Source organism: Pipistrellus kuhlii, unplaced genomic scaffold (genome assembly GCF_014108245.1).
Source record: "Pipistrellus kuhlii isolate mPipKuh1 unplaced genomic scaffold, mPipKuh1.p scaffold_m20_p_10, whole genome shotgun sequence".
In the NCBI taxonomy this organism is placed as follows: Eukaryota; Metazoa; Chordata; class Mammalia; order Chiroptera; family Vespertilionidae; genus Pipistrellus; species Pipistrellus kuhlii.
In genome coordinates, this window is record NW_023425405.1 from 55,713,467 (window position 1) to 55,734,960 (window position 21,494).

General features: G+C 57.0%; 1 protein-coding gene across 2 annotated transcripts in view; it reads right to left on the reverse strand.

Moving 5' to 3' along the window:
• Positions 1–2,323: 2,323 nt before the first annotated feature.
• Positions 2,324–21,494, reverse strand: part of EEPD1 (endonuclease/exonuclease/phosphatase family domain containing 1) — a 58,064-nt gene continuing 38,893 nt past the window's right edge. For both annotated transcript variants that reach the window (XM_045578640.1, XM_036429868.2), the window contains exons 4-8: positions 12,379–12,489; positions 10,335–10,469; positions 8,997–9,135; positions 4,401–4,595; positions 2,324–2,867 (exon numbers count right to left, since the gene is read on the reverse strand). In XM_045578640.1, coding sequence (XP_045434596.1) covers positions 2,668–2,867; positions 4,401–4,595; positions 8,997–9,135; positions 10,335–10,469; positions 12,379–12,489 — 780 coding nt within the window. In that variant the 3' untranslated portion in view covers positions 2,324–2,667. The remainder of the gene's footprint in view (positions 2,868–4,400; positions 4,596–8,996; positions 9,136–10,334; positions 10,470–12,378; positions 12,490–21,494) is intronic.

Here is a 21,494-nt window from a genome sequence, read left to right on the forward strand (position 1 = left end):
TATCGCTTTCAAAGATCTGGCCTTTGGCTCTGAGTCGTCTTTCCCCCAAACACACTGTAAGCTTCCGCCCCGGGGACTCTGCTGGACACGTCCCTCCCTCACCCCCCGGCCCTCACGTTCCCCTGCCCAGATGCCACGCCCTCGGCCCTGCCTCCCTGTCCGATGTGCAGCCCAGGAGGTCACTTACTGTGAAATGGAGCGATGGTCCGCCTGGATCCTCAGGGTGTTCTCAGGTCCGCTGTGGGAGCCCCAGGCAGGGGCACTCCCCAGCAGGCAGCATCGTCCTTCTGGCCCCTCCCTACCCCCTCCCCGCCCCACACCACGTCTCCGGAGACCCCTTAGGCTGAGGGTGCACACCTGTGGGCAGGGCAGGCACTTCCTGGGCAGACTGACACCAGAGTCCTGGCAGCTGGGAAAGGGGGCAGGCACCGCCGGTGAACTCAGGAGACAGCCCCAGCCGGGCAGGGAGCTCCCGTCATGTCCTCCCGCTGCACTTCCTTCTAGCCTGCCCCAGGGTCTTCCCAACTGGCTGGGGGGGGGGGGGGGGTCGTAGAAGGCCAGGGCGAGGGGGGCGGGGTGCAGGAGACACCATCTGCCCCAGGAGCTGAAGGTGAGGAAGGCCCACCTTCAGGCCACATCCATCAGCTGCATGACTCCCTGGTGCTTCCCTTTGGTGAAGGCCGCCTCCCTGCCCAGCCTGGGCGCAGCCGGGCGGTGGGTGGGAGCCATCAGGGGGCAGTGCCAGCAGCAGAGAGGGGCTCCGGGCAGAGAGCTGGCGGGGGGTGGAGGTGGGGGGCGGGTTCTAGCCTGGACACCATCTCAGGGATCACCAGCCTGGGGGGGTCTTTGCGTTTGATTCATTAGGGGGCCTATGTGTGTTTTCTTTTTAGAAAGGAAGGGAGAGAGAAACATCCATGATGAGAGAGTCATTGATTGGCTGCCTCCTGCACACCGCCCTTGGGACTGAAAACACACCCGAGGCATGTGCCCTGACTGGGAGTCAGTGACTTCATAGGTGGACGCCCAGCCACGGGGCCACGCGGCTGGGCCTGGGTCTCCCGCAGGTGATGGGAAAGGCAGGAGAATTGTTGCCTGGCTGCTTCGGGAGGCCCCGCTGAGGCGGGAGGGAGAGGCGAGGCTTTCAGGGGCCTGGCACCCGGATCCCCGCAGCTCCTTCTCCCAGGCTCACCGGGAGGGCACAGGAGACCCGCCCGCCCAGGACCAGGACCGCGTTGGAGGACACCCCCCCCCCCCCCCCCCCGCCCATCCCCAGGGCCTAGCTTGGTGGGTGCACAGTGTGTGCTGATTGGACAGAAACACCCCGTTCTTCTCTTCTCTCTGGTGCCTTCCATCTACAGTCCTGGAGGCGGAGCAGGAAGGACAGGGGGCGGGAGGGGCGGGAGGAAGCGGGCAGAAAGGCCACACTATGGACTGGGCGGGGCTGGGTGGCAGGGGACGCGGGAGGAGGGCGGGTTAGGAACGATCCAGAGCGCAGACAGGGGTGGCGCGATAGTACTCAGCAAGGACAAGGCATGCGCTGTGGGGCCGCGCAAGACCCAGAGGAACCTTCAGCACAGGTTGCCAGGGAGGAAGCCGATCTGAAAAGGCGACTCCTGTGTGATTCCAGCCATAGGACACACCGGCAAAGGCAAGGCCATGGAGAGAGTAAAAGACCAGTGGTTGCCATGGGTTGGGGGGAGGAGGGATGAAGAGGTGGAGCACTCCGTCATAAAAGACCTCCTAGCAGAGAGGGGGACCCTGGTGAGGGTCAGGCCCGGAGGGAGGAGATGATGTGCAGACTTCCGAGAGTCTGGGGTGGGGGGCGGCGGTGGGTGTGGGGGTTCAGCGGGGTGAGAGGCACTTCTGCAGGGCAGGGGATGGCATGGAGCTCCCTGGAGGGGCTGCTCTGTGTTTAGGACCCTCAAGCCCCCCCCCCCCCCCCCCCAGGCATCCAAAGTGGGTACCGAACACCCGCAGCTGGGGATCTAGCCTCTCCCTGAAGCCGGGCAGCTTCATGTGTTTACTTTTCAAAACCAAACTAAGCCGAAACCGGTTTGGCTCAGCAGTAGAGCGTCGGTCTGCGGACTGAAAGGTCCCGGGTTCGATTCCGGTCGAGGGCATGTGCGTTGGTTGCGGGCACATCCCCGGTGGGGGGTGTGCAAGAGGCAGCTGGTCGATGTTTCTTTCTCATTGATGTTTCTAGCTCTCTATCTCTCTCCCTTCCTCTCTGTAAGAAATCAATAAAACATATTAAAAAAAAAAACCACAAAAAAACAAACCAAACTAAAAACCACCACTCAGAATATGTGAGAAGGACGCTCCGTCACAGTTAGAAGTTTTATGTAATTTGCAGCCAGAACATCACAGACTGGTGGTCAGAGCGGGGAGCTCCCAGCACTGCTCAGCCGGGCCTCGCAGCCCACAACACTCTGCACACTCCCTTCCAGCCTCCAGGACGGTTCCCTGCGCTGCAGCCCAGGCCGATGCACGGCGGCGTCTGCAGAGGCTGGCGGCCGGAGGGCAGACGGCATTCCAGTTCCCGGGTTTCCGATTTGGCCGCGGGCACCTCCGTCCCCCACAGAGGTCCTGAGGTCCACGGAGAAGGCGGGCGGGTCGGGATCCGGATGAAGACCTCGAGGCAGCGAAGGTGGGGAAGCCGCCGCGCCATCACCGCTCGTGCTTAATGTGGGCCTCGCTGCGCTCCAAGGCCACCCCGCTGCCGCTCCGCGGGCCTTCCCGCTTGGTCCCGTCCTTCTCCGCGTAAAACTCGGCCAGCACCGGGCAGTGCTCCGACGCCACGCCGCCCCACGACCAGTTGTCCGGGATCCACGGGTTCGTGAGGCCTTCCCTCAGCACCGCGCAGTGACCTGGGGGCGGAGACAGAGTCAGGGTGGGCCTTGGAGACGGGGAGCCCCGGGCTGGAGGGCGGAGACGACTCTGCCCCCGAGGCCTGGGGCCCAGCCCACACTGCCGCCTGGAGCGCCCGTCAATGAGACGTGGGGCCACCCTGATTCTGGACAGGTGACGCTGCTCATTTAGGCCCCGAAAGCCCGCAGTCCAGGGCGCCGGCCCACCCACACTCGTCAGCCGATGGTTGGCCGCCTCCTTACACTTCTAATCTGGGAGAGGAGTGTCTGACAGTGGGATAGTCAGTCTCCCTGGATGGCCAATGCAAGGCTGTGTGTGCGTGTGTGTGTGTGTGTGTGGGGGGTGGGGGGTGGAGGGGCAGTTCCATAAATAGGGGAACAACGGGCCAGTTACAGAGGCTTAGGAGCCAGTAAATATTTACAAAGCAAAGATTAAGGAAAATATGAAGCAGGAAGGCAATGGAATGGTCCCAAGAGCCGGTGCAGAGCAGTGGCATGTGAGGCCTTGGGGCGGAGCCACGGGGGCCAGTGTGAGATGCCCAGGCCCTCTGGTCGGAGCCGTGGCCTCCCCCGATGGTGGGAACTGCTCGCTGGGCCTCGGCTTCTACACCTGAGCAGCACAGCGACAGGTGACCTGCCTGTGACCCTGGGGCCCTGTGGTCTTGGGCTCTAGGCTGGCTTGGTGAGAACAGTGCCTGCAGGGGCCCCCTCCAGGGAACCAGCTGTGCACGCAACTGCCACTCCCCCTGAGCCCCTCTCTCCCTCTCAGGACACAGTCCCCCAGGAAACCAGTGTCCAAACTGGACTCTCTGGCCCTGAGGACCTCGGCCCAGCTGCGTATCCCAGTGCCCTAGCGGCCCAGGCCTGGGCCCTCTCACCTGGGACTGTCTCATGGATGTTTCTATGCAGCCGCTGGGGTCCCAAAGCCTCCAGGCAGCCCAGAGAACCCAGTTCCTGCCTTGCAGAAGCGCCTACTGTGGCCTCCATATTTCTGTTTTCTGACCCCAAACAGTGACCTCAGCGGGTTCCTGTTTTTGGGGTGGGCTGCTTTTCAGTGCTGATTACCCACAGCACCCTGGTCCTGGTGGGGTCCTGTCTAACGTGCTTCTCCTGCCTTATGGGTCACCCCGCCACTCTGCTCACCCCGACTGCTGCTCCTGGGCATGCAGTGCCCAGGCTGGAGAAATGCTTGCTGAGCGGCAAGGCATCCTAGGCGTAGGGTGTCAGTTCATCCCTGCACCGGGTCTCAGCTAGCCCATACCCAGGTCTGCCCGGACACCCCCCGTGTACCCTGTCGGAGGCCAGGGAATGCCTTTCCATTCCTTTCCACTCCCCCCACCCCCTTCACTCTTAAAAGTGGCTCTGCTGGAGTGACAGTTACATGGTGACTTGCACTGTAACCCCCCAACTGCCCCCCCGAGGAGGTAGGTAAGCCCCGCCTCCTGCTCAGCCCAGACCATGGGCACTGCCAGTTCCGACAGCTTTCGCTTCCTCCCTCCCCGAGCAGGAGAGAGGAGGCGCGGCTGGGGTTACCTGTGAAAACCTTCCTCAGGCTTTTGCTGATCCAGATGTTGTCCAGGGACTTGGAGCCCTGTGGGTTTTTGGTGCTGATGTTGGTGAAGGTGTGCGCGGGGACCAGGGCGTGGAACCGTTCTTTCCGCAGGAGGTCGTGGTCGCTGCTGTCCGGGCCCTGGCCGAAGTCCCCCAGGACCACCACGTCCTTTTCTCCTGGAAGGGGGAGGGAGACGTCAGGAGTGGCCCCGAGTCTGACTGGATGCCCCCAGGCGATAGGACTGCCGTGTGGTTCTCATTCTTCCCATTTCCCCAAATCCCTTGTACAAAAATGCCCAAACCTTAAAGAGGAGGTTAGTAACACACCTGGTAATGGGGGAAGGAGGGTGCGCATGTCAGAGGTCACCCTTAGTCCAGCTGTGTGTTCCAAATCTCACAGCCGACGGAGGCCTGAGGGTCTCGCCCAGAGTTTTTACAAAAGCTCAGAGAAACATTCACTGAACACGGAGGAAAGCCACGTGAAGATGCCGGGAGAAGGTGGCCACCAGAAGGCCAAGGGCAGCGGCCTTGGGGGAAACCAGCCCTGCTGACATCCTGGCCTTGGGCCTCTGGCCTCAGAACTGGGGGAAATGAATGGGTTGTGCAAGCCGCCGGCCGTGGTGTTCTGTTACGGCTGCCCCAGTGGACTAATACAGAGCCGCCCCGGAGAGCTTTTCTCTCTAAAGCGTTTTCAACGTTTCTCCCACGGTTTGACGTATACTAGCGAGTGGGAGAGTTACCAAGAATTGTCCAAAGTGAGCAGACGTGTCCCGAAAGGGCAGTGGGCTCCGCGGGGCTCAGCGAGTCTCGCTGACAGTCTGACCATCGCCGCGTGTCCCTAGCCTGCAGGGAGCCATGACATCACAGGTGCAGTGTTTCTGTCACACCTTTCTTTTTAAAGATGTTTCGTTGATTTCAGAGAGAGGGGAATAGAAACATCAACGATTTACACCCCCTCCTGGGGATGGAGCCCACAACCCGGGTATGTGCCCTGACAGGTCGATGCTCAGTCACTGCGGCTTTGAAGAAAGCAGTTCACAGACGAGAGCCCACTGTACCCGAGACACCCACCAAATCCTTTTCCTTGACTGGAATCTGCTTCAGTAGCAATGGCTAAGGGAAGAATCGAAAGTGAAATGGCACAAGCCACCAGCAGAGGGCACTCGTGCACCGCAGGGGACCCTCCTCTAAGGCCAGGAGGGACAAGAAGGGGATGAGACCGAAGCCTTCCAGAGGCTTCCTTGTGTGGGCAGCAGAGATGGCCCCTCGCCTCCATTGGAATGATCTGTCTTGAGAGATCAGTGGCAATTTCCAGTGGGAAAGCTGACCTGAAAGTAATGTTACCAACAAGTCCAACCCGGCCATCGGTAATCATCGCTGAGCCCTGGCCCCGGCCCTCTGAGCAGGTAAGTCAGGGCCAGCCCTCCAATCCAGCTCGCCCACACAGCTGGGGTGACACAGCCATGTGGACAGGGGTGGGGGTTCATCGCAAACCCCCCGGTGCCTGGAACAGGGCCTGCTGCACGCAGACACTCAGTGGACACGGTGGACTCAACAGGTGGAAGGCTGAGGAACCTCAGAACCACGGCGCCGCTCCCGGTGGGAGGGAAGGGAGGGGTGGCTGCCTGTACTGACGATGGAGGAGAGGAGGGCGCCAACAGGCTGAGGGGAAGGCCCCCACAAGGAGAGGTTTCCCGGGGGGCAGACCTGGGGGGGTGGCCTGGAGGACCATTCTGGACCAGGAGGGATGCGGGTGTGCGGAGCCAAGGCCAGCGGTGCAGCCTCGGGAGCGAAAGGCACGCGTTTCTGTTTTCTGTGGAGGAGGCCGCAGCTTTCCCCACAGGCACCGCCACGGCTCCTCTCCTTTAGGCGACGGCTGGGAGCCACCCAGACCCTGCTTGTCGCTGAGAATCTCAAGGTTGCAGAGCCTGCATTTTCCCAGAGAGCATCGCCTCAGCTGGCTCCCGGAGACATCCCAGGTTCCCAGAAGGACAGGGAGATGCTTGGGGCGGATTTCCTAGACGGCCCCGAGGCATGTAACACGTCAGTGACGGTGGCAGGTGCCGGTCCCCACAGAAGGATGCCGGGCACGACTGTGTGCCTGCGTGGGTCTTGCCCCGGGGGCTCTGAGAGCAGAAGACGCCATGGTATGACGGGCACAGCCCCCGCTGGCACCAGCCTGGCACAGCCTCCGACAACGGCAGGAGGGCCCGAGCTCGCCACCCGCATGGCTCTGTGGGCTCTGCCGGCCTGTGGGGCCGAGGGCGGGCCTCTGTTTCAGCTGAGCCGCCTGTGCCCAGGGTTTGCCCGCTGCGCCCGCGGCAGGGGCACTTCCTGAGTCCTCAGGTGGCCGAGTCCCGGGTTAACAGGCAGGGGGGATGCCTGCTGCCTGAGGGGGGATGCGGGCAGGCCATCTCTGCTGCCCACACAAGGCCAAATGAAATAAGCCCACCACAAACGGGCAAAGACTTGAAGATTCTACTTCTAGGGGCTCCCTAGAGCAGCCACTTCCACCAGATTCATAAAAAGATCCCAAAACGAGTAAAGATGAAAAGCTAATAGAGACAGAAAGTGGATGGAGGTTCCCAGGCACGGCAGGGGGTCGGGAGGGGACAAGGGGAGCGAGCGGTTAAGGGGACAGAGTCTCCGTTTAGGATGGTGACACGGTTCTGTCTCAAGACAGATCATTCCAGTGGAGGTGAGGGGCCATCTCTGCTGCCCACACAAGGACACCCGGACACGTCACGGCCACGCCGCTGTGGGCCAGCAGCCCGGGGTGACCTGGAGCATGAGCCGGCCCCGCCTTTCCGATGCAAACCGGAGAGACTGGGTGTGCCCACGGTTATCAGCCCCGCAGCGACCCGGCGGGCTTCCTCTGTGTTTCCACGTTAAAAAAGGAAAAAGGGAAAAGCCTGAGATCAAGAACAACAGAAATGGCCACAGCTCTCAAAAGTGATCCAGCCTTCCTTTTGAACGGGTTCCAGACTAACTGAAGGCGAACCGTTTCCCACAGCTGCTCCCTTCTCAGCCCACAGACTCATCTTTCCAGGAGAACGCTGGCTCCAGCACAGCCTGGCCCCGACCGGAAGCTGCATTTCCATGTTCCTAGCAGCCAAAGGCAGGAACAACCCACGTGCTCCCTGGCCGATGGACAGGTAAGCCACACCGGCGGGTGGACGGGCGGTAAATGTTCAGGGTGGGGCGATAGTAAGCGGACGGTTGTTCGTGTGGGAAGTGATACAGTAATAAATAATCGCACAGGAATAAACTGTGTTTGGAATACCCACAACTATAACCCTACTTTTGCTCCCCTCTATAGGCAGCGGCAAGGTTTTTGGCCTTAAAAAGAAGGAAATTCTGGCACCTGCTACAGCATAAAGGAAACGTGAGGACATGAGGCCAAATGAAATAAGCCCGACAGGAACGGGCAAAGACTTGAAGATTCTACTTCTAGGGGGTCCCTAGAGCAGCCACTTCCACCAGATGCATAAAAAGATCCCAAAACGAATCAAGATGAAAAGCTAATAGAGTCAGAAAGTGGATGGAGGGTCCCAGGCACGGCGGGGGGTCGGGAGGGGACAAGGGGAGCGAGCGGTTAAGGGGACAGAGTCTCCGTTTAGGATGGCGACACGGTTCTGCAGATGGACGGAGGGGACGGTGGTACAACCAAGTGGATGCACTCTATGCCACCGACTCTTACACTTAAGTGGCTGGGATGGTCGATTTTATGTTCTGTGTCTTTTAGGCAATAAAACAATCTCAAATGTAAGTCTGTAGTTGGGCCAATTTTTTTTTGTAGTCGATTCTTCATTAATTGACTCCACTGTGAGGGGCCGGTGTAACAAGAAACATGCCGAGAGAGCGAGAGAACAGTGGTCAAAACTCAAAAACGTGGAAGAGAAATCCAGGTTGTGAGCCCTCACCGGAGGCCAGTGTCCAGGAAACCAAGCCCGGCCAAAACGTCCCGGCTTTGCCACCCTGGCCGCTCCTCCCCCCGGCTAACCACACTCAGATCTGCCTTTTCCTGTGCTTTAATCCCTCTGGAACCTTCCGAGTCAGTGCACGTCCACCAGCACCGATGGGCTCGGTTCTCCGGTCAGCGAGCCCCCGGGCACCTGCGAGGACGGCACTGTTGGGTCCCCATCGGGTGACGGGCCTGAGGCCCTGCAGCTGCTGACGGGCCGAGATGGAAAGCAGCTTTTCCGAGAGCTCGGCCGCCGGTGCTGTCCTCGCCCACCAGCGAGAAACCACGTACTGCCCACCGATCGGCCTTCCCACGCCCGTCACTTGTCACCAGCCGTCTCTCCTTCACAGCCGAGGTGGTGTCATCGACCCCCCCAATCCTTTCCATCACAGACAGGAGGAGAGCCACAAAGCCGATGCTGTGGGTCTCGCATGCTAGACGCGCAGAGACAAGGCGGTCCCCATGCACAGGGCGCCGGCTGGGCTCCAGAAGGTGCGGGCGTGGCTGCCTCCTGTGCCCTCACCATGCACCCTGCCCACCCAAGGACCAGCCTGCAGGACCAGAGATGCTGGCAGAGCCCACCCTGCCGGCCCCGGAGAAGGACCGTTCCCCACCTTTCAGCGTTTCCTGCAGGGCCTGGGCGAAGCTGGCCGCGCGGTGGCCATCGCTGTGGTTCCTGCTTGGATTCTCCCCCGCGGGGAGGGGCGGGGCCACTAGGTGAAGGTTCACGAGGGTCAAGTCATGGCTTCCCACCTGGACGGGAGGAGACAAAGCAACAGGGACAGGCTTAGAGGCTTCTGGCCCTGGTTTCCATTCCCACCGACTCGCTGTGGTTTCATACACACGTGGGCAGCCGGAGGCGAGGCAGGCGGCCCCGGGAGGTGGGTCAGAGGCCCCTGCGGGGAGAGACCCAAATGTGCTTTCCCCGCCCCCTACATGCACCCTCTCCTGCGGGCCTGGGAAGTTGGCCCATCGGGAACGCCAGGGTTTTCCTTTCTAAGCAACCACAAGGGAGGGGAGGGCTCTAGCAGCTGCTGGTTAACAAGGTCCAGGTCCTCCCCAGGCAGGGGACTGCTGGGATCCCCTGCAAGGCCCACTGTGGGCCCCACCTCCTCCCCCACCCACCTACATCCCCCCACCGCCGTGCCTTCTTTCTCCCTGCACCCCCATGTTCGCTTCCACCTCCCGCACAGGCTCTGCCCGTCCTGCATCCCCAGGAGGGGCCTCGGGGTGCAGGTGGGGCGGGTCCTGAGCTCGCACTGTTGCTTGGCTGCTGGGGTTTGGCAATCCTGACTTCCGTCTGTCAGGGCAACCACACCGCGCACTGATGGGAAGGGAGGGCGTGCAGGGGCCCCGGGAAGTGAGCCCGGCCTGCCACCATCCCCCGCCAGGAGCTCTCTGCAGCTGTGGCTCTGACCGCAGAGGGCCCCTCTTATTAATGTGGGCAGGGAAACCCCTCCTGGGGAGCCCCCAGAGCGAAGCCACGCCTCTGTCTGTGCTGCTGCCTGGCCTAGAAGGGGGCACGAAGCACGGGCGGCTGAGGGCCTGCCTAGGGACGGCTTTGTTTAGAGAATGTGGGCTGATTTCTCATCGGCCGCCTCTTACAGACACCATGGGCGCTGGCTGCCGCCCCATGGCCGAAGCTGGTACAGCTCGGAACATAAAAGGGGCCCAGTGTTGTGAGGAGGGTATAGAGATGATGCCCAGCTGGTTTCCACACAGGGACCAGGGGCAGCCCCCCCCAATCCCGCCCCCCCCCCCCGGCTCCCCCAGGTGTGTGCTCACCAATCCCTGCAGCCACAGGAGGGAGAAGGGCGTGTGCCCAACCACCCGACACAGCCCCTAAGCAGGGCAGCCCAGGAGGCCAGCCAGCCGAGGCGCCCCTGTCTCCCCCTTACAGAGGACATTCCCCTTCAGGAGAAGCTGGCCTTCGCGTGACGCGGCGCGGGTACCTTGAAACGCGCCAGGTACGGGCTGGGGCCCGCGGGCTTCCCATGCCCGTTGCCCGGGGAGCTGTCCTGCGAGGCGGCGTCTCTCAGCTCCACCCCGGCCCCCGCGTCCCACAGGAACCCCGAGAAGCCGGCCCCCTGCGGGAGAAGAGAGGTGTTAGTTAGGAGAGGGGTGGGGCTCGGGGCTGGGGGGCTGGGGGACGAGGCAGGAGGCCCAGGGTTACACACTCAGGGGCTGTTCCTGAAGCACAAGCTCTCCCTCCAGACATCTCATACCACCCGTTTCCCAACTCCCAGGGCTTTCCGGACAGCCAGGTGCCTGGCACTTCTCTTGTGCGGGGAGGGGCACCTTTGTAATCACCCCGTCCTCTGAGGCAGTCTCCCATGGGCCAGAGGAAGACCCAGCTGCTCAGAGAGGGTAAGTAACGCCCCTGAGACCCACAGTCGGTAAATGGCAATGCTGGGAATCCAAACAAGACCCAAGGGCTGGGTGTGCTGGCCGACTGCCGGCCGCTTACAGCACACGGGGCTGGTAGGCGCCACAAACATTTACAGGGTGAATGGAGGTCGGGCAAACAGGCCAATGCAGGAACGGGTCAAGGCCTCCGAGGACCCCCAGGGCCTGAAACCGGGAGCAGACGCTGTGAGGGCCAGAGGGGCAGGCAGACAGGCCGGGCTGGCAGGATGTGGTGCTTGGGGCTGAGCCTTGCCATCCTGGCAGTGGAGGGGGGGAGGGGAAGGAGGGTATTTGTTGAAGGGATGACTACCGAGTATTAAAGGGGCTGTGAGAGCATCATGAACCTGCGTACATGTCAGGTGCTATTAGCAACAACAACAGGGCAAGGTGCTATGATTTCTGAGTGGACTGAGGATACAGGGTTTTCCCTTCTAAGCAACCAGGGCTGCAGGCTGCTCTTGCCTCTGGGGACACACACTCACAGAGGTGAGGGCGCAGAGTGGTGAGAACGAGACCTACTCCGTCCAGCTCAGCGCTATTCCCAGGCCACAGTGAGCACACAGGGTGTCTCCCACAGAAAGCATCTCACCCCAACACGTAATGCCCGGAGAAAGGAGCTTTCCAACATGTGTTTAAGCAGTCGCTATGAATAGACCTTATGGTCCGCCATGGCTGGTTAACTGTCATCCAGCTTATAGTTATCATGTAAAAGCCCCAAATCTCAATGCCGCTCACAGTGGGACAAGCCTATGTCCTTGATAAGCATACTAGAGGCCCAGTGCACGAAATTCGTGCATGGGCAGGGTCCCTAGCAGCTGCCAGTCAGGGCCTCCCTTCCCCCAGGCACCTGCCACTGCTGCTGGTTGGGGCGGGGCTGGCCAGAGGGCAGTTGGTCCTCCCCTGGGTGGAACTCCCAGTGAAACTCCCAGTTGAATTCCAGGTCAAGGGGACAACTTGCATATGAGGCCTTTATTATATAGGATTTGCTATACTGGAGATGGCATGATGACTTCTGCATTTATAGGGAAACTGTGTGATGACACAGTTCCCAGCCCACGATTAACTAACAAAAGTCTGTTTTAAAACCTAAAACTCCACAAATAGCGAACCTTCCAAATGAGCAAAAACTGGTCTTCCTTGGGATGTGTAAGAGTGCCAGTGCACACACACAGCCACAAAGGGAGACACCGAGGAAAGAATTGAAAATTGAAGTCTGCCGAACGCTGCCACCGTTCTCTCAGTTTCCGCCACCCACAGCGAGCCCTCGGCTCCCGCGTTTTCCGTCCACCAGCAGCAGGCTCTCCGTGAGCTCGGCAGAGGACAGAGGACAGAAACACCCCATGAGCTGCCTCAGCTCCCGACAGGACTTCTGCCCCCTCCCAACACCCCAGACTCCCACTCCCGCCCGGGGAGCCGTCCGTTCCGATCTCAGCACAGACGACAACCGGGCGTTCAGAAACGAGGGGACAAAACAGGCAGAAAGACAAAACTGCATCCAGGTTGTTGGCAAAGAAAGTTATCGAATGCCTGTGATGGGGGAGAAGGACGTTCAGTGAAACGGAGGAGAAGGCCCGTGTTGGGGGAGGGTACCTTCTGGAGCTGAGCAGAGGGCGTGTCGGCGACCACGGCCTTCCAGCTCCCCTGAGGCCCCTTCCACCTGCGGATGTTGGGCAGGACCGGCTGGTTGAGCTCCGCACAGAACTGCAAAGACAAAGACGGGGCGGTCAGTGAGGCGGGGGTGGCCCGGGAGCCAGTGGTGGGGGGGTCCCGAGGCAGCGTGCTCACGGCAGGCTCCATCCTGGTGCAACCTCGTTTTGTCGGAGAAGAACGCCTGCAGTTGTGGGCAGGTGACTCCCCGGTTCTCACCCTCAACCCAAGCCCAACACAGTCCCGGGGATGCACCTTGATCGGAGGGCGGCGTGAGAGGGGTGACCAGGGTGACAGTTTCCCATGCTCACTCCCAAAGACAGTCTTGGGGAATGCAGGGGGGGCTGGTCAGAGCACCATCAGGATCGCCTGGGAACTTACGGGAATGCAGACTCCCAGGCCCCGCCCGGACCACCACATCCACAGGGTCTCGGGTGGGGCCCAGCAAGCTGAGCCAAATGCCACAGGGAACGGCCAAGCTCAAGTGTGAGTTTCAGGTCAAGGTCATGCAGCTGGAAGTCAGAGGGAGGGGGGAAGCCGGGCGTGCCTCCTGCCCCTGCCAAAAGGGGGTGGGCCAGCCCGCCTGTACCAGCCCCCAGTCCTTCCTGCCCCAACTGCCAAGGAAAACAGGAGCACCCGAGAGCCCGCCCCTCTGAGCTCTGCCTCCCCCGGTTCTGTTGGGAGCAGGTGGCTCTCCGCCCACACAGCAGAAGGAAGAAATGCTGCTGTGGAAGTTGGGGTGCGCACTGGGCCGGCAGTGGCGGTGGAAATGGAAAGGGGGAGGCGTGTGTGGCCGCAAACAGTCTCCCAGGTAACTGGGGTCTGCACACCTGAGCCCTCCGATGCTACACCCTCCCCCACACCAGCTGTGCCTCTAACACCCCAGCGGCTAGCCCACCCCCGGCCGCCGCCCGCCCTGGCTCTCGGTAACCCTGGTTAGCGGGCCGTCCCTGGCGGCATCGGACTCTCTGAGGGCCGGGCCCCGGCGGGCACTCCCCAGGGGTGAATGTGTGACGATCCCCAAACAACCCCATAGGCTGGAGGAGCTGTGGACACGGCCACACCACACCCTAAGCCTCTGGCTCTTGGCAGACTCCCTGTGGGACGAGGCATGAGGGAGCTGCAGGATGGCTCACAGCAGGCTGCAGGAGGTGAATCAAAGGACGTCCCTCTCCCCAGCTTCCCTCTCCCAGGACAAGTTACAAGGATCACAGGCCAGGCGTGCTTCTCTAGCGTCAGACCAAAGCGGGTGGCAGCACCCCGCCCACAGCCAGCTGAGCAGAAGGCAGAACCCAATCCCCCACCTGTTGGGGTGGCCCTGTGGCCTTTCTAACCCCAGGTCTCCTGTTCACACGGCTCAGGGGTTTCACGGCCGCTCGCAGGACAAGGTGCAAAGTCCTGTCAGGGCACGCAGGGCCCAGCATGGCCAGGTCTCTGACCTCCCTTCACTCATCTCATCACCCTGACCCTCAGCCTCGGTGCTGCGGCCACACTGACCCCTGTCCTGCAAACCAGCCGCGCTCCGTCCCTCCACAGGCCCTTGGCACGGCCTGGTTGTAGGCTTGGCCCCTGGCCCTGGTTGGGGCATGTGCGGGAGGCAACCAATCGGTGTGCCTCTCTCACTTTTTTTTTTCTCTCTCTTCCTCCTTCCCTTCCCCTCTCTCTAAAAACCAGTGGAAAAAATACCCCCAGGTGACGAGTGACAAAAAAATCGACGTGAGCAATGGCTTTGATGTTTAAGGTGAAGCAGAGGAGCCACCCTTTCCACCCAACAAACAGACACTGGGGCTTCAGCCTTGGGGCCAGGGTCAGGCGGGGAGCCGGGACCGGCCGGCAGTTTGCTCCCCCTGCTGGTCACCTCGGAATGTGCAGCCCAGCCATTTCGGGAGCGTACTTTTCAGAGCTCAAAAAAGACAGTTTGGGGACAAATAAAACAAGCTCTTCTTCCCAATTTAGGCATGTACTTGTGAGTAATGATTGAAACTAATTATTCCAAGTGGAGGCAAGTCTGGAAATAGCAACGCGTTTTGGAGGGTTTGGGGCTATTTTCGGCGCGCGTAGGAAGGCTGCAGGCAGAGCCAAGCGCCCCGATCCCAGCAGGGGCCCCGGGGTGGCCGCACCAGGGCTGGCGCCCACGTGTCATTCCGCGGATGCCAATGCTTTCACGTCGCTTGAGAAACGTGCCAACAGCGAAGGCCGAGGGGTCCGCATTCCACTGGTTCTTCCTAATGAAATTCCCAGACAGCCAACGGGGAGCGCCAGCCACGGATGTCACATTTTACCTGTAAGCAGATGCCCCATTCTACCCCAGCTCGTGGGATGATGATGACTTTTTTCCAGGGTGAAGCCGACCGTACACTTCCTTTTCTAGAATCTTCTCCCTCTTTGACAGTGTCAAAGTGGGCAGGCTGACGCACAGGTGCAGTGGGTGTGGACAGGGGAAAGGGCCTCGGAACCCACATGACACCTCCCACAGGCACGTTATCAATAAGAGCATTTCCCCCCATGAGGTTTCAGATGAGGCAACAGAAAGGGCGAGGCCAGGAGGAGAGATAGGCCCACACATCCAGGCAGGACACGGTGATGTATTATAGGTGCTAAATCCCTGAGAGAACAAGCAAAGCTGGCCCTTTCCATTAGCTGCCCCTCCTCTCCCTTCTCTTCCCTCCCCTCCCCTCCCCTGGGGACACCGGCGGATTTTTAAACCCCAGACACAGACCTTCTCAGACTCACGTCAAACGCAAGACTCCCAGCATTCATTTCCCTCTCGTTTCTGCGAAGAACCCCCATCCCTTAGGAGCGGCCCCGTGACACAGTGCACACAGACCCTCGGATGGCTGTCTGCCCGCCGCCAGGACTTCAAATGGTGCCTTCGCAGCCCGCCTTCCTCGGGCAATAATCGTGCACGTGCGCCTGCAGAGCGTGGGTTCGGACTCAGGGCTTGTTTTACGTTGGTTTGCATGATGCCACCCCCTAGTCCTGAAGGCCTGCCTTTTTCCTGCTTTATCTCGGGGGGCGAACCACGCAGGCTTGCTTGTCCTTTTCTGTGCGGGCCGCCAGGGAAGGCGGGGGGGACTGTGAGTTTTTGTCCCAGACACCTGATGGCGCAGGAGCGACAGCCACGGAACAGCGCCCTCCTCCTGGGGTGTGCGGACACGAGTGGTCCTGAGTGTCCTGTGCCCACGGGAGAGGCGGAGAGCCAGCCCCCAGCTGTCTGCCCGCCACGGCCTCTCCCATCACATTTCTGCCAGAGGCACTGAAAGACGGCCAACCTGCCTGGCGCTAGTGTCACGGGCTTCTCCTTCCAACATCCTGGGAGAGGGCGGCTCGGAAGCAAACAGGACAGAAAGAAGGGACGTATCACAAAGCCAGGCGGCACCCAGGGCCGCGGCGGTGCCCACAGCACACGAGCAGTTATGTCTCAATCAGATGGAGAGCGTTCCTCTGTCCGCTGGGAGGCCAGCCTCGGGCGGGCCAGGCGCGGGTGTACACTCCTCACACGACTCACACACCGGGCCCCGCCACGGAGGCGTCACCCCACCAGAGACACGGAGAGCACGGGGCTGCCGGGATGAAGGTCAGCCAGAGCCAAGTGGCTGAGCCAGGACCCAAACCCAAATCTGTCTGACTCCAAGATGCCACTCAGCTGCCTGCCGAGGAGAGGAGCACTATGCTCCGACTTGTGCTTTGGAAGAGTTACTCTGGCAAGGATATAAACGAGGGACTGGACAACGAAAGTATAAGTCACAGAGCCCTGCTGGCATGGCTCAGCGGTTGAGTGTAGACCTATGAACCAGGAGGTCATGGTTCGATTCCTGGTCAGGGCACAGGCCCGGGTTTCGGGAGTGATCCCCAGAAGGGGGCGTGCAGAAGGCAGCTGATCGATGATTCTCTTTCATCATTGATGTTTCTGTCTCTCCCTCTCTGAAATCAATAAAAATACATTAAAAAAAAACCAAAAAGTAAATCACAGAGACCAAATAGTAACTTCATGTTTTCATTTTTCTCTCTGCCTTCACATTTTCTAGAAATTTCACTTTTCTGGCCGTAATATAAATACTGATTAATTGGCTTGAAGTTTATCCATGTAGAAGACATGCATTTGTGCATCCACACACGCACAGTTAATTCTCTTTCATAAGTAAAAGCTGATTAAGTGCTGCTCATAAATAAATTAAGGACCAAAACAACATTAACAAATGTCCCTGCCACATCTTGAACTGATGCCTAAAAATACTTGTTTCTTCTTCCCCTCTTATTCTCAAATGTAGCCGCTCAAACTGACTGCACCACATGGATGTCTGGATAATGACACACAAAACGAACAATCAATATGCAGCAATTTACTCCTCAGCAGGGTTTTGGCCAGGGGGAGACAGGGCGGGAGATCAAGCCTGTTGGATAGAAACGATGAGCACTAACACAAACTACAGTCTCACAACTTTATAATCTGGGAGAGAAGGCTTTGCTGATCCCCCAGGAGCTGTGTTAATGGGGTTCAGGCAGAATCCCAGAACATGGTCCAGCCCTTGGGCTTGCAAATGCTGAGGAGCATGCTTTAGTCCCAAGCACTTGTCCTTGTGGCTTCCAGAGCTGAACACATCAGAGGGGTGCTCTGTGACTCACTGCGGTCTTATCCAGCCACGTGGATAAATCTCTTGAGTGGCCCCTGGTGTCGGAAGCCAGGACAGGCAACCGGAAGGCAGGTCATTCTGGAGCAACTCACAAACGGGGAGCGGCTTTGCCGTCCCTGGCTGTCCTTCCCCACCTCATTAATCTGCATGTGAAAGTCAGTCTGTACTTCATGGACAAGAGTTTGATGGGACAGGCTTAGGGCAAGGGAAGGAGTGGGGAGGTAGCCCAGGGCAGAGTGTCAGAGGGAAACCAAGTCCAGGTTCTAGAAACGAGTCTTGGATTCAGTTCGTAAGGGATGACAGTACACTTCAGCACTTCTAGGCAGACAGATCAAAATCTCGGAAAGCAGGCTGGATGCTTTCCCAGCAGTTTCAAATCTCATTAAGGCCCAGACTCACCATTTCAATGCCACCCAACAGTCCTCTATCACCTGAAGGAATCACTCGTTCTAAACAGGCAGCTAACAATCCGATAGATCTCTCCATGGAATCCATTTGGTCAGAGCTAGCCTTCCTGACCAGCCCCGTCATCTTCCCCGCGAAGAACAGCAGCATAAATGTTTTCAGTAACAGAGCCGCACAGTTATACCTGCCTGCCCTTCTGTTTCGCTTAAAATGACAAATTAGCCCCAAATTGGCTGGACACAGTCATGCTCTGAAGAAATGAATGAATCATTCATGAAAAATCTCAGAATTCTGTCAAAAAATGAATTGAACGTTCTCTCATACCAACTCATTGTTAGCATTTCCCGATAAGAGAAGCTTTTGAGGGTGGACCGAACAAGACAGGAAATTGCATATAACTCTTGTCACCATGGCAATGTGGGTGTTTCCACGAGGTGGTGGCCCCATGCAGCAATGTGAAAGGGAATGCAATGAGTTTGAGTTGGACAGATTTTCTGATAAAAAGCAAAACAGAGTCCAGAGACTCACAAGGCAGGAGGAAGAAGTGCTTAGGATGTACCATGCCCAAGCTGGCCTGTCACTGACTGGAAAAAACCCAGGGCAAGCCCTCCTTCCTCTCTGCCAAGCCAATAAATAGTCTAGGACAGCAGTTTTCAAACATCTTGACCGTGACTCATGGAAATAAAAAGTTTTTATATGGCAATCTGGTTAACTGTCTGCCTGCCAACTATGTGCATATATGTGTATATATCCATCTACCTACCCATCCATCTATCCTCTCATCCACCCATCCATGACCTATCTATCCACCCATCCATCCATTCGTATACATAATGAAACAAATGCTGGTTGTAATTTACTAAATTGATTTAATAACATATAGTTTGAGAGTCAAAATCCGGTATTTCTTAGTACAAAGTCCTTTGTCTTACAAGAATAGCAGGATGCTCTCTCCCTTTCATTCTCTGTTTGCCAGACTGTGTGAAATGTTTTGTTGGACTTTATGTAGGAAAAAGCCTTCGAAGTTTCTTCAAACCAGCCTTGGGACACTGTGTCACTCTTCAGAAACCCAGGAAATGAAATAGCCCTTTAGTAAACACAGTGGCCGAGGTGTACATCCAGCTTGCAAGCCACCTGCTCCCAATGTGATTAACAGCTGAATGTTCATCCACAACCCTGGCCAGAGGCAGTGGAATGACATGTTCTAAGTGCAGGAATCTGAACATGTCGAGGACGGATCACGAGAACTCGCATGCTTTCTGTTCTGAGGCTTGTGGACAATCACGAGAATTCTTTAAAAAGGTATTAGCTTGTAGGAACATGTAATAAATTAACTTCGAAATGCAATGGGTATTTAATTTTAAAGCATGCCTTTAACATTTATGTTTTTTTGTACTTGTTCAATAGAAACTTATCTGGCTACTGGGTAAAGCTAGTAATAAAACTACTGGTCCGCAATGTGTTAAGTTCAGAAAACCACCTTTCAAAAAAGGAAGATGCAATGCACTTCCAGACGAACTAAAACTGTAAGAATTAGTTGCTAGTAGAACTTTCTTATAAGAATTACTAAAGAACGTTCTTTAGGCTGAAAGCAAGTGACCCCAGACCAACCCAAATCCTCATGAAAAAATTGAAGAGAACCAGGAAAGGTAATTATGTAATAACACAAGACAGGATAAGTGCGTATTTCCTCCTTTACTCATGTTGTGTAAACAACATATATGACTGGATATACAACATATAGAAATGTAACACAGTGGACGACAGCCCGAAGGAGATGGGAGGGAGCAAAGCTGCATTGGAATGAGAAAGTGATGCCAGATGGGAACGTGAATCCACAGAAACAAAGGAAGAAAGCCGGAAATGGAAAATGAGAAGGTTAATGTAGACAACTCTATAGATATATATGCGTGCTCCTTTCTTCCCTCATCTCCTTTAAAAGAGGAAGAATATGTAAAGCAATGATTGGAACAATGTATAGTGCGGTCGGTAGCATGTTTAGATGTAATATGTGCACCAACAGCATAAAAAGGGGGAGAGGGAAGAGAACCACACCGGAGTAATGTGTCTATAGCTCACGGAAATAGTTAGAGGGAATTTGATGAATGGCGATGCAACCACTAAGAAAGTAAAGAGCTCAGAACTTTCAGAGACTACAGACAAAGCAATCAAACCACCAAGGACTTCCTCCCAGGGAGAAGATGGCACTCAATCCAGACTCTGAGTGCAGCAGTGATCGGATAAAACAAGTTCCAGGCGGGAGCTCTTTCCTGCCCGCACCTAAATTCATAGCATTGTCTCCTAATGGCTCCAAACGTTTTAAAAAAATATTTCCAACCTAAATTCATTAAGTATTCATCATAAAAACAAATAGCGATATAGAGATTACACAAAAAAAATGAGCAACTGCTTTGTATAAATCTTCACTTCTAGGTAAAATGATTTAATGATACTTTCTAATGATAAGAGGCCAACATTTTTTAAAATAAGAATGTTTGGGGCTTGGCTCTTCCATAAAATACCATGGCCTGGGAGAGTCCATTTTGAAGAAGTGGCATTAGAAGAAGTTTAAATTTTAAAAATTTGGCTCTCAAAAGAAATTTCAGTCATTGTACTGTTGATTTTTGGCTCTGTTGACTAATGAGTTTGCTGACCACTGACCTAGACAATGTGGCAGGAGGGTAGGAGGGGGGCCCCTTTTTCACATCCGCCAATGGCGACAAATCAATCTCAAGTTGGGCTTCTCGAGAGAGGAGGAGGAGGAAGTTATCGATGGTGATGAGGATGATATGTCAATGACCACAGCAGCAGCTGGATTAGGGATAGATTAGGGATAGAATTAGCCACCATTGCTCTGGTGCTTACCAGAAACAGAACCCCTTCTAGCTCATACATTATCTCACTTCATTCTCGTGAAGTCGGTATCACTGCGACACCCCCGCCCCCATGCCAAAAGGAAACCGAGGCTTGGCAATAACCCGCCGAAGAAGTCCCACCGCGTGGCCTCACCCCCAGTGCGCCCTCAGAGCCCGGGTTCTAGAGGATGGAGATGGACACGCTCAGCTTTGATGGATGGCTGAGTCATGGCCTGCAGAGGCCAGGGAGCCTGGAGGGGGTAGGGGATGTGGGGTGGCACAGGCAGTGGCCATGAGTCGGGCAGGTCTAGGGCTGGGTGAGCCCGTGCTCTGCCCTCTGGCCCCTCAGGGGAGGGTGACCTCCAGCTGGAGGCCAGGGCCAAGCTATTGTTTGCAGCTTTGCAGGAAGCGGTCATTGAAAAATGATCTTACTAAATCAAGCTGTACTAATATTTTTATTTCCTTTCATGCAATGCCACGTTTGAAAGGCATTAGGTGGGCCTGTTTATAAAGCCTGGGAACGAAGTCTGTGTGACTTCAGTGCAGGAAAACATACGCGTCCTGCCCTCACAGCAGAGAGAACGGCCGGAGGGCAGCTTCCTTCTCAGAGCAGGTCCTTGCTCTGGCACCTGCGGGATGTTTGACAAAAGTCCTTCCGGTCCAAATGGCTTCTTCAGAGGGATGCCACAGTCCTGACATTTATGTGCATTAAACCACCTTCTTGTGGGTCTAACAGTTTTATTTTTTTTAAATAAGAAATTGGTAGACTTAAGATTATTAGCTGTAGGGTTTATACTTATTGCTAATATATTTTTATTGATTTCAGAGAGGAAAGGAGTGGGAGGGAGAGAGATAGAAACATCAATGATGAGAGAGAATCATTGATCGGCTGCCTCCTTCAAGCCCCCTCCTGGAGATCGAGCCTGCAGCGCAGCCTGGGCATGTGCCCCGACCGAGAAGTGAACCATGACCTCCTGGTTCCTAGGTGGGGGTCTGGGCAGGGCCTAAGAGTCTGCATTTCTGACTGCTTCCGAGGCTGCTGGTCTGCAGACCAGGCTCCGGTAGCAACGCTCTCCGAGTTACCAAGAGCTTTTCCTGGGGGGCCTCCCACTCGTCCGGGTGCATAAGGACCTGTGAGTCCTGAGTTCCGGTAAACGGGTGCAAA